The sequence below is a fragment of the Balearica regulorum genome, chromosome 2 (assembly GCF_011004875.1).
Source record: "Balearica regulorum gibbericeps isolate bBalReg1 chromosome 2, bBalReg1.pri, whole genome shotgun sequence".
NCBI classification, from domain to species: domain Eukaryota; kingdom Metazoa; phylum Chordata; class Aves; order Gruiformes; family Gruidae; genus Balearica; species Balearica regulorum.
In genome coordinates, this window is record NC_046185.1 from 52,446,608 (window position 1) to 52,459,564 (window position 12,957).

The following is a 12,957-nucleotide window of genomic DNA, read 5'->3' on the forward strand; positions in this document are numbered from 1 at the left end:
CTGCAATAAAAGAAAGAAAATGTGGTTTGCTGGTTTGCTGTCAAACTTCCAAAGGGTCCATTTCAAAAACATTTACAAGAATGAGATATTCACTGAATCACTTGCCTTAGTCTGAATAACAAATGTGGTTTTCATGTTAACGGTGCTGTCACCAAAACAATGATGACCATCACACATCTGCCGGCATTTGTCACAAAACTGAATAAAACAGACCGAGTGTCCTTAGAAAGAGCTGTGATAACTGATGGTTTGATACCCTAAGCAAATGAGTTATCTGCATTGCAAATCCATTTTCACAAAGGTGACCTGGTCAATCCCCATATGGAGAGCAGAAGCAGTACCAGCCTTCTTCAGTCTGATGAACAAAGTAGCAAAGTCACACACACTAGATGGAGCCACTTACCTCTTCCAGGCACAAAAATAGCCAGAAAACTGGCTCTGAAATGAACACAAGGAGGGTGGGGAGAAAAAAAACAGACAGTCACAAATACAAACAAGTGCTTATGACAAACTGCTTACCTAGTTGGACAAGATACTGAATAGTTAAAAGTATCATATTCTCCACACTTAGCAGCTGACTGCTGGACAAACCCAAGAGATCCAAATCTTTGTTTTCCAGTTGTGGAATCTTGTAGCAATTCACCAGCAAGGGACTTACAACAATATCACCAACATTTCCATAGAAATAAGGTAAAGTGCCATAACCTTTGAAAAAAAGAAACAAACCCCCCCCCAGAAATTCACAAAATATGCCACTACATGAAATCTTGCACAATGTATACATTTCCAAACTCCTCCTTAATGTTATCCTGCAAAATATTCTGCATCAGTGATTGTTCTTGGCATTCTAATTGCCAAATAAATGAGACACGCCTGTGATCCTTTGCTGTATTTTACAACAAGTGATCACACAGATTTGCAAAATCTAACAATAATTGCATACTAGCAGGATAATAATTATTGTTATCCAAATACAAATGTGAATATTATCTATTTGGGTCTTACCCTGACCTTTAAATACAGATTCTCCATACTATAGTGTACAAAAAAGAAAAATCAATGGAAGGAAAAGTACATTGATCTTAACATTATAAAAGCAGCATAAGTCACATCAGCATTGATTCAGCCACTGCGGTATTGCTGTGATTGATTCCACTTTTTTTGCCCTGTTTCCATTCTGTTTGCATAAACAGGTTAAATAAACATCAACAACTAAACATGCTGTTCTGTAAGGTAAAGCACACGAGCACAGGTTAACTCCTTTTTCCCTTGAGCATGTTTTCATTTAAAAAAAAAAAAAATTCCACGCAGATTTTGCCAAACCCATCCGTCTGGGTACATCTGGTTCTGCACTATTAATAGGACGCTGTTTCTCAGGGCCACTAACATTTAGCCTAACTGAGGACTTCACTGGCAACTCTCCAAGAGCCTAAGGGCTGCATTCAATTTGCACTTAAACTGATGACTGTAGGCACCCTCATCTTTAATAAGGAAGTGTTTCTCTGAAAACCGTTAGAGCACCATCCTAGAGCTTTAGAATTGGCTTCTAGAAAACACCACTAAGCAAAACAAACAGAAAGAAGTGTAACTCTATCCTTGGTGGTTTTACTAATACATGGCCCTGTTAATTCTCTGGGAATTGTGTGCATGAGGATTATCTGTGCACGTGAGGACTTGGAGAACTCCATTTCTTCAGGAATGATAAATTATTCCATGGACTGCATTCATAGGCATGTTCTGTTAACAATGAAGCTACTTTACAGGACCATCTGTATGATCCTGGACTGAAAAGAGATTTAAAGAGTCCAAAAATCACTCATCAAAATTTTGGCAGTACTAGCCAACTCATCTTTGTTACATAATATGCCCAAGTAGCTCAGCTTGAAAGGGATATTCACATCATGAATCATACTTTTAAAGTAAAAGCAATGTCCTTCTAACAGTTAACAATGTACTTTATACAGCTAACAGATTTTAAAAGCCTGATCTGTCATCTCAGTTGCTTACAAGAAGTATGGACTACAAAAGACAAAAAGTTAGTATCATTCACTTCTGATTAGTCAGTTCAAATCAATTTTCTGGTTCTCATGCAGAATCCCTGGGCTTCAAGATCTGGACTATAAATGCTGCAGGAAATATTTGCTTGTTTTGTAAGTTGTTTACCCTGGAAACCTATTTTCATCACATGGAAATATTTCTATTCTTGGATTTTACAAAAATCTTATTTGTACAAAGCTTCAACTTGGCCGGAGGTTGTGTATAAATTTGACCTAGTTGTGACCCGTTTGCAAATCAGGTTCTCCAGAAATCGCTTAACTTCCAATTTTAAATGTTGAGCAACTAAAGCAAACTATCCATGACAAACTGACTTCGTATTGTACTGAATCCCAGAACCAACAAAAAGAAATCAAAAATCCCTTTCTCATAGGGGAGTGTGCATTTATTCAAAACACAGCATTTGATTCCCCAGGGTAAGACTCACCTATCAGAATCACTGGTCTGACTCCCGAGTTATTCAGCAGGTTTTCAGGAACTATTACAGTCTCCCCTGCTGGGATGGGTTGAGGCTGTAAAATTCCAGTTAACATGGATTGAGGAACTGGGGCTGACAAAAGAGGCTCTATAAAATAAAGAAAAGAGAAGCTTCCATTATTAAAAGGCTCATACTGTGATTTGACCGTATGAACAAATAAAAAAAAATTACTGCAGATCACTAACTGTAATAAAATTCAAAAGGTCTCTGCATTTCCTGCTATAGTTTTAAGTAATTTAAATTAAGAGCCCATATCCTCCTGTAGCCCCTCCCCTAAAATAAAACTTTTTCTGACCACTGTATTGTTGGTGGGAATGAGAGAGGAAAACACAGGTTTGAATATGCATCTTGAAACAAAGCCAAGTACTAAGCCAAAAGGCCACCTCTAAGACGGAGGCTACCACTCAATGCTGCCTCTCAATACAAGGGAAGAGACTGCTCCAACTTCTGACCTCGAATATATGTAGATAAGAAAAACAAATACAGGCCAAAATCTCAAAGCTGTCCTTAGATAGTTGCTAGAAGGATAAAAATTAGGCTTTACTCATGAAAGAGCAAGAGCAGCTTTCACACGTAAAAAGAAACAAAGTGCAAGAATTTTGTAATCTGTCATCAGGTTTCAGCCTGAGGTCTGCTTCAGAAGTTTCTCGGGCTTCATTTGGTGGTTTGTAACAGAGTTTTCAAACAATGCCATCAACCAAAAACATCATAGGCAGCATGAATGAATGCATGCATGCATATGTTTTAGGTGTGGAAATTGTTTATCCAATAGCAAAACATACTATGAAAGACTCATGGAAAATGGAGTACAAGCAGAGGTAGTAGATTTGTGGAGACAGACTCAACAAAAAGGAGATTGCCTTATGTCGCCTATCCTCAGCAGATCTCTGAAGCTAGAAAGCTGTAAAAGCTGTGATTGATTTGAGATGCTCAAGTAGGCAGGCCTGCACTATCATGTAACCCTTCTTCCCATGATGAATACGTCTGAAAATCAATTCCAAAATATCTCAAAACCAAGTCCTCTAATGCATGTGGACAAATGGTTTTTTTCCTTCCTTGTACATTTATTGTCCCACTCTACAGAGACAGGAATAAGGAATTGCTTATTCCCCTTTACAAAGTATTCTGAATCCCACAGCTGTAAAGCACTTAAATAGTGAACGGTTTTGTTGATAGCTATGTAGAAAGAGGTACCTTACATGCATATTGATGAGTAGTCACACAAACTCACATTTAATCCTCTTTCATATCATGATGTTACATATCCCTCTCACAGCTTTTCCATGTACAACAGACATCTGACCTCACAAACGTTATGCTTTTAACTGAAGATGACCTAGTGGACATCTGCATCCTTTGTTAGGCCAAAATTATATAAAGCCCTTGTTCCTGTGCAGGAACCAAGTGTACTGTTTCTGTAGCATGCCACACCAGACTGAGACACAACACTCAATGTAAAGGCTAATGGAAATTCTTCAAATATGTTCATATATCCATACGCCTGCACAATTTTAGAAGAACAGAGTTATATCTAGGGCACTTAGCTTTGGATTCTTACTAATATTATTTGCATCTTCCTTTCTTCTCTCTCCCCCAGTAGTTTTGCTTTCCTGTTGTCCCATCTTAGATTATGGCAACAAGGACCAGGCAATCATGTGTGCTTTTCTGAGGCATCTGAAAAACTCTCCATGGTGTACTTAACTACTTCAACAAGCTCAGTTACGTTTTCTGTGCAACACTTAAGCAGCACAGGGCTACTGGTCTGGCTCAATACAGCTTTTACAAACAAAACTGGTATGATTTGTTTTACCCGTTCTTGTCGAAGGCCGAATTGTAGGAACAGGTACCGCTAAACCAGGAGGAGGGACTGGGGACCCAGGAGACCATCCCCGGTGACGTTTCTTTGGTGGTCCAGAACTGGACATTGATGCTGGGAAGGAAAGCAAAAAAACAGTTCTAAACCCCATCCTCCCAAATGACCAGATTCCAGCCCACATTTCCATTTCACGTTGGTATTGAGCTGGTATCACACCACAGAGAGCCAGAGGTTTACACCTAGATTTGCACAAAGCCAGAGTATAATGTGAAAAATGTTGCTACCTGTGTTAAAAAGTACAGCATTATCATTAATGGTCATGACAAAATCCAAATGGATCTGTAAAGACTGAATTGCAGAAACAGCTATGATGGGAAGAACAAAGTGATGAATTTCAGGCTCAACAGCCAGTGCAGCTTAAAATAAAAGAACAGGGTGTTTTTCTTTACCTTGGTCTCCAGCTGCAGAGCCAGGGCTTGGAGATGTAGAGTGAGGCATTGGCCGAGAGACTGTAGAACTCAATACACTATTTCTTCCTCCATTAGCGTTTCCATTAGCAACATCGTTGGCACGTAGTGAAAGAGGAGCTGAGTATAACAAAATACAGAGTGTGGGGCTTGAGACAATCTTCAAAACAAACAAAATAATACGGCCACACATGCAGACACAAAAGAACAGGGAAAGATGCGTGACAAACATACTCCAGGGAAAGCATGAAGTATACATAGCAGAGAATAATTTGGGCACAGGCGGCAAAATCCTAACCTTGAAACGGGGTCTCCAGATTTCAGGGTGAGGAGGATAGGTGGAAGAAAAAATCCAAAACAATCGCCAACAAAATAAAATAGAAAATTACATACACAAAAAAATTATTGGGAAGTTTGTGACACTTCTTTTTTAACACTGAAAATTTAAAAAAAAATGCACATCATGAATTCAGTTTGTAAAGATTCCTAAGCCACTTTGGTGCATCTGTATCTTTTACCCTCGGTGATCCATGTGCCGTACACAGTAATTCACTACAGGGTTCTCATCTAAAGCTGCAGCAAAGGAGACCAGGCAGGGAAGACAGGGCAGTTTGCTGTATACAAGTATACGTGGTCTGAGCATCACTGAGGCAAACCATGCTTAATTTTGCTACCTCTGTATAAGACAATCCTCCAGTCCCAGCAAGTCCCACCCTGGCAGGAGCCACTATATCCAGACTACAAAATGAACAACAGCGGAGGATCATGAGAAGTTATCCTCACACTTCTGAGCTCCTTCCCATTCTTTTTCAGAGCCTAATTTTCGCAGAAGGAAAAAAAAATGGCATAAACTGCATAGAGCAGACATGGAGCCCAGTGAGGACTACAGCTCCCTGCCATATCCGTCAGCTCCACGAGGACTTAGCTCCCAGGAACATATTCCAGGAGCAACAGCAGGAGATGGTGCTGCAGCTTGCTGATGTCAGCTGCAACAGAAAGAGTTTGAGATGTGGGTATTTGGCTTAAAACAACTAAGGTGGAACTCTCCAGCTGCAGTCATCCAAATAAATTCAGGCACAAGATTCTCAGGTTGCCAATTAGCAAAACGTGAGTAACATCACTTGCCCATTGTAAGCTCCCCATTTGCACTGTGAGTCAACAATTTGGCACGGACAGATATGGTGGACGTGGGTCAGTGACAGAAGTGGCTGAAATGGTGGGAAGTCTTTTCAGTGCATGATAAATTATCTTTCTTACACAAGTATGGAGGGGAAAAGGGTATTTTACACAAAGAACTGTTAATGATTCATTAGATACAATGTAATAATATTATGTATATATAACAATATATATTGTATAAAATAGTAAAACGTAATAAATAAATAAATAAAATAATAAAACGTAATGCATGTGTGCATATATAACCAAATAAAGTTATGTTTTTTCTTACTCAAGCATACTTCTCTGTAATAAGTGTGATAATTATATTTTTTCATTGCTTATAAGACTAACCAGCTAAATTAATAAACAATCAGAATATCACAACCGAACACCAGTGAGGGATTTAGATGCCACAGTTGAGGTTGGTTCTAATTTATTAAACACACAATACAGAAATAATTAAAATTATTTAAAAGTTCTTTAAATGAGACTAAATTCCATTAAATGTATCTGAAGGAACTATACCTGTAACAAATGCAGAACCACACACAGCTCTCAGTTACTCAGGTAAGAATCCGTGTCATATCAAGAGGTGACTTTTATGCTCTCTTAGACATCTTACAAAGTGCAAAGAGGGATATGACGTACACTTTTACCAGAATGTCAAATCTGAAAGCCAAAGTGTGGCTCAGTTTGGGGCCAGTAATGGCCAGGGAAAATTTCTGTGCAGAGGACTGCAAGAATACGAGAGTTATGGAGAATGGTAGTGAATGTTTTCCTTTCCTTTTTCCACCAAAAAGATTATTCCCTTATGTCTTGGCTGTTAAGCTGATAATTCCCTTGGCTCTCAGCTATCCTGGAAAGCAAAGCCATACCTGCAGAAAATGCCTTTCCTACAAGCTGTACTGACAGAGCCAGGGGTTTTGCAACGCTCTTGTTCCGGGATGGGTCTTGAGTTCCACTTAAGTTAACAGCAGAAGATGATTTTGCTGGACTGAATACTGAAGAATCTGAGAAAAGAAGTTGTTTACTTAAGTAATGACTAAACGTTTTATATGTATGCGTGTATATATAAGTTGTATTATATACACATGAACAGTAATATACATTTATCTAAACTCATCTCTGTATACAATGCAAATAATTTTTTTACACTCCTAAGAAATCACCACGTATTGGTATTTTTAGGACTTGTAAAAAATCTTTATCTGGGCATTTCTATAGAATCTCATAATCTACAGACTGATCCCCTTCACAATATTTTGTATTCACATACACTCAAAACATATTTTAACTGTCGAAAGGGCTATCCCATTGCTCCTCAAAATATGCCTGTGGGATAGGCAAGTAAACACACCTACCCCATGTTACAGATGAGAAAGCTAAGGTAAAGAGCTTACGTGACTTGCCCCCAGCAAGTATAGGGAACAAGCACTGCAATAAGTTGCCTAAAACAGTTGTGGAATCTCCATCACCTGAGATTTTCCAGAACAAGTTATTGAACCTCTGTCAGACACAGCTGAACTTGACTTAGGGCAGAAAAAAATATCAAATACATAAAATCTCCTTACGGCACGACTCTCTATAAGGCTATGAAAAGTGTATGGCCATTATAAGCCTGGGTAGGAAATGAAGAGTATCTGAGCCCAAATTCTTTGCATGAATTAACAAACAGCAACTCGTTAGAGCACTTAGCAAGGCTGAAAAATATTAGCCCTATTTTGTAGATGGATAAGCTGAAGAACAAACAAATACTTGCCCAGTATAAAACTGTAAATCAGAACTGATCCCAAACCTCTCAGCACGTAGGCCCCTACTTTAACATCAGGCATTTAATATCTGCAATTTACTTCAAGAAAAATTCAATGTTCGGATGCTAATACACTGACAAATCCAAACTCTCATAACTGGGGTGAAAGAATATTAACTCAGCGTTTGTCCAGAAAGTAATATGCAACAAGTAGGCTAAGTTCACCTACAGATGTCCTAGTAAAACAGCCAGGGAAAGAAAACAGAATGTAAAGACCAACTTGATCTGCCAAATAACATTCCCCCTCAGGCCCCAAACCATTTGGCGAAGGAGGGTGGGGAGGAGAGTCTGCTTTGCCAGACGGAGTAACAGGGATGGGGAATGAACACAGAAGCCTCTGATGGTGCTGCTCCACCAGAAAACCTTGTTCACGTTCACATGCTGGATGGCTAACAAAATAGACCACCGGGTCAGAGGCTTTGGAGGAAAACGCTGGTGTCTCATTAAATATGATGTAGTAAATATGTAGTATTAAAGTTTTCCTCAAAGTAAACTGTCCAGAAGCTTTAGGGGTTGTGGTTTTTTTTTTTCTCTCTAGTTCTAATATTTTTTCTTGAAATGTTATCTATGAACGTAAATGTGGCTCGTATATGTTTAAATATCACACTGGTACCTAAGCAGAACTTGTAGTACTACCAGTTATTCAAACTGTTCATCTTTCTATTGTTAAATGCTGTTTCCAGTTGCTTAGCACACTTTTAACACCTGAATTGAAGTTTTCCCTCGTGTGTCTGCCTAAAACTGAATTTTTTATTCTGTTCAAGGTTTCAGTCATTTTTGCATTGCCAGGCGCTTCTCCTCTGCAACACAATTGCATCTTCCCACACTGTTTTGAAAGGGGGACCCAACACCTGATTGCAATGTCATGCCCACGCCGTACTGTCAGCTTTAACTATAGTATTTCAAAATTCTCTTGTGCTCTAATTTCTATCACAAAATTACCATTTCAACACAGTACTCTGAGCGTGCCCACAACTGTCTACCTACACGTGTCTTTTAGAACTTGTCTATTTAGAACCCAACTATTTACATAACTTTAAAAGGAAAAAAGTGGTATGAGATGGCAATAAACTGAAAACAATTTCAGAAAGCAACTTGCCAGCAAGAATTCAACTCAAAGTACAGCTATGCAGAGTCTAGGAGGGAAAAAGTCAGACCTCTATCATAGGCAACACATGTCAGAATTCACGCCACCAAAAAAGGTGCCCTCCCCCCTTCTCCGGGTCACAGGGGATTCATATGTATGCATGTGACATTATCTGCCCTAGAAGATAACCGTAGGAGGAGATGAAAAGGTTTTGACAATCGTGACCTAAGAGTACAAACAGTGACACACAGAAACACCAAGCAGCCTGAAAATCTCAGCGAGTGATAAGGGGAAAGCAGTATATAAAAGGTGTATCTATTAACTTGGCAGGTACAATAGAAGACAAAGCTGTGTAAATATTGGATCACTTGTCATTTCAAATAAATAAGTTCTGATGCATCTGCACAGTTCTCATGCCACGATCTGGAAGCCAGGGATCATGCAATGACATGTAGATGTTTAAATAACACTCTGATTTCATTTTCACCAAGCTGAAAGCATACAGCTTCCTAAACAGAGACAGGGGTGACTACATGGGGAAAGTGTCTCTGAACATACTGATCAGTGATTACAACTTCATAAGAATGCATATGTTCAGCTTTTGTTTGTTATTCCTTTTTAACATACTTTGTAAGTGGAAGAAATATTTTAAAAATCTTGTTTTTTCATCTGCATTTCATACTCCTCTAGAGAAATGCATGTTTTGGTACATACATATCAACCAATTATGACAACTAACAGAAAGTTTTCTCCTGTTTTTAATTTTTTGAGAAATAGCACAGACAGACACAAAAACACAGAACAGCATAGATGAAGCTGCAATAAAGCAATGAGAAAAAAGCTCAAAGAAAAGCACCTTGGCTATTTGCAAAAAATAAATAAAATTAAGATGCTGCTGCTTTGTCAGCCAATGACGATTTGATTTTTATAGCTTCTCCTTGTTTAAGTATGTCATTAATGGCTTTCTAGAACAGTTATGAGATGCATGCTAGCTCACGTAACACAAAACCACTGCATGTGTATGGGGAAATTGCTATTCTAAGTACCCCCTTGTGTGACATAAAATATAAATAAATAAATAAGCAAGCAAGCAAATAAATAAAAGTTGTCACCCTAACCTCAAAAGGAGATAATTTTCCTTTTCAAGACAAATAATCTAGTCTACATACTAAGTAAACACCTCCCTATAAATGTGTAATTCAAGATTTTTGAATTTTTGAATTACAAAAAAATAAATGAAACAAACACAGGGAGACACAGAATCAAATAAATGAATCAAAAAATCTTTTAATACTTTTTAATCGACTATTCTTATGAGGACTAAGCTAACCTTCAGCCTCACCTGGGTCTTAATCTTTCACAAAGCAAATTTTACAAGGCATCCTCCCCACTGTAACCTATACACAGCTTGAGGGAAATACCCAGTTGTTTACAGCATCCCTGAACCAACAACATCTGAGGTAACTTACCACCCCCAATGGTTATCTTTATAGCACTTTCAGCTCCTACCTGTCTGAGTGAACCCTGATTTGTATCCATTAGCTGATCCACCCTCTGGGGTCGTGGACGGTGACACCGAAGAATTTGGTTTAGCAGAGAGGCTAGCAGCGGATGATTGCCTGCTTCTACATTCTGCAAACGAAGCAGCTACAGTACATATTAACAAGGCCTGCCTTCCAGGAGCGAAAGTTCAGCAACACGGTGGCGAAAGGTGACAAAATGTTAAAAGCATACATACAGCACGTACAACAAACAGCGGCAAATGGCAGCATTCAATGAAAATAAAGCTCTCGCAGTTTAGTCAACTTTGTCTTCTAATTAAGAAAACCTCCCTGGGGGCCACTCAGAGGGCCAGGCAAATACAGACCAGATGCTGCAAAATGGCAAGTGCTACGTTCACAGCTTCCAAGAGATTTTAAGGTATTGGACATATCCCAGGAAATACTCAGCAACTTCTGTGGCACAACCTTTATACAAACCGTCATATGTTGCCCTTTAAAAGGAGAAATTGTGCTGAATCCCAGATTCTTAGTACACCTCCACAAAACCTTCAGGGAGATCTCAGTGCTGTGAGTGTCTGTTTGGATGAAAACTGAGTTGAGGGAGGAGAAAGTGACCTTAAAAATCACACATTAATCCATTTTTTTTAACTGAGATCTAATCAGGTTTTGTTTGACGAGGAGGGGGTGTTTAAGAGCATTTCTCTTCTTCTAATTAGGCCTTTAAGGTAAGTAAAGGGTGAAGGGTTACCAGATGGATAGTATCAATATGAGGATAGATCCTACCAAAATAATGCCCATGAGGTCGATTCTTAGTCAATTTTCTAAACTTTCATGGGTGCTCAAAACACTTGCATTCAGCATATAACCAAAAGTGACCCCAGTATCTGCCTCTTCCGCACCTTTACATTTGTGATCAGAAGGTGGTTTAAAATAGTTTTTCATGTGCGTGACCCTTGACAGCATTTACCAGGGCACACACCAACCCCAACTGCATAAGCATCAGGCAGAGGTTTCAGAAAAAAGATTCCAAAATTAAAACAAGGTTCCCTTTTTCTGTATTTGGAACTTCAAAAAGAGACTACCAAATTAAATCTTTCTGTAGTATTTTTGTGAAAAATGCAGCTGAAAAACACATCCACTCTAAAGCAGTAGTTAATTATACTCGTAACTGAGAAAAGCAGCTGAAACCAGGATCCCTTTGAACCACAAACTGATACAGTACTATAATCACTCATACAGCTCGGTGATAACCATCTCTCTCCGGTGTCACGCTGCCATTCGCATGAGGATGTGACTCTTCAGATGCATGTCAGTCCTCCTATGGAGCTTCTCGTCTCCTCACATCATCCTCTTTGGAACAACAGGCACCACATCGAACTCCGTCTTTACTGAGTGAGACCACAGTCTGCACATACACCAACTTAGTAGACAGCGAGTAGGTAAACCATTCTCAAGGATCCTTGAGTCTTTGCATGGCTCTAGCTCCAAAAACCTCCAATAACAAGACCTCATGGCTACCTTGCCTTGGGGTCACAAATGTCATCTCTTTAGCACATAACAATACTGCACAGGCTGCTCTGGTAGAGGGTAAGCCCAAGTGTGAAACACACCATAAATGGCAAGAGTATGCAAGATTTCTCTTCTTTCGCTGAGATCAGTGACCTGAGCTTTCTTAATCTTATGGCGTGCTACCCATCCTCAGGCATTAGACAGATTGAATTGCACCTGCTAAGATGAGTATCAGCGGAAAGCCAGTGCTGGAGCCCTGGCTGTGAGTCATCTTGCTTCAGGCACAACAAGAATCAGCAGACTGAGCAACCTTATTTCTTTTACCAAGATGGCTGCACATCCTAAGAAGGGCAGATTTAGGACTCCCATTGAAAGTATGGGGAGATGGAGGAAGACAATTTACGACTGCATGGTTACTATTAAGACTTAAATAAACCTCTCTGGCAAAATCCAGAGGTCAGTGAAATCAGTGAGAATTTTTCCTTCAAGCAGTAAAGAAAGCCATCTTCTACAGTTCCTTTTGAATGCACACATTTTCAACAGCAACTTTCAATTTTTCATTCAAGATCACACTAATGCAATAAAAAAACCCTAAGGGAATGGGCACCTTTATTACCTTTCCAGCAAATAAGGGGTCCCTTTGACAGTACACCTTGGGAACTTCTTACTAGGTAGTACTTTAAGTGCTTCTGCTTCTTTGGCTGAGTGGTTAATTTCAGGTTGATATGATTGGAAAACTCTGTGAAGTACCGAAATCCTCTTTCTCCACAGCCTATACAATTCCCAGAAAATCCTGGAAGAATGAAGCAGAAGATATATGTACAGATTAAATAACTTGTGCTGTCTCCTAGGAATAAAGCCATATTAACCTACCTGCACATCCAGTTCAGAGCAACTGGAGACCTCCAGACAGATTCTGTAGATGCCCTGCTCAGCACATGCGTGTCAGGAAGCAGCCAAACACAGGCAGATTTTATTCTTAGCTTTTCTGAAAGTCTTCCATCTTTCTAGGTCATACTAACTTATGCCAAAATCCTACCACCAATTTTCCACTCTGGACAGTGCAGAGAGG

At 39.3% G+C, this 12,957-nt stretch overlaps 1 protein-coding gene across 12 annotated transcripts in view; it reads right to left on the reverse strand.

The window, feature by feature from the left end:
- Positions 1-12,957, reverse strand: part of GREB1L (GREB1 like retinoic acid receptor coactivator) — a 142,573-nt gene that overhangs the window by 39,540 nt on the left and 90,076 nt on the right. For 4 of the 12 annotated variants that reach the window (XM_075744272.1, XM_075744274.1, XM_075744271.1 and 1 more), the window contains 7 exons: positions 12,502-12,678; positions 10,384-10,521; positions 6,853-6,987; positions 4,799-4,936; positions 4,344-4,463; positions 2,483-2,620; positions 520-705 (listed from right to left, as the gene is read on the reverse strand). In XM_075744272.1, coding sequence (XP_075600387.1) covers positions 520-705; positions 2,483-2,620; positions 4,344-4,463; positions 4,799-4,936; positions 6,853-6,987; positions 10,384-10,521; positions 12,502-12,678 — 1,032 coding nt within the window. The remainder of the gene's footprint in view (positions 1-519; positions 706-2,482; positions 2,621-4,343; positions 4,464-4,798; positions 4,937-6,852; positions 6,988-10,383; positions 10,522-12,501; positions 12,679-12,957) is intronic. The other 8 variants (XM_075744275.1, XM_075744277.1, XM_075744278.1 and 5 more) reach the window with 2 other exon arrangements.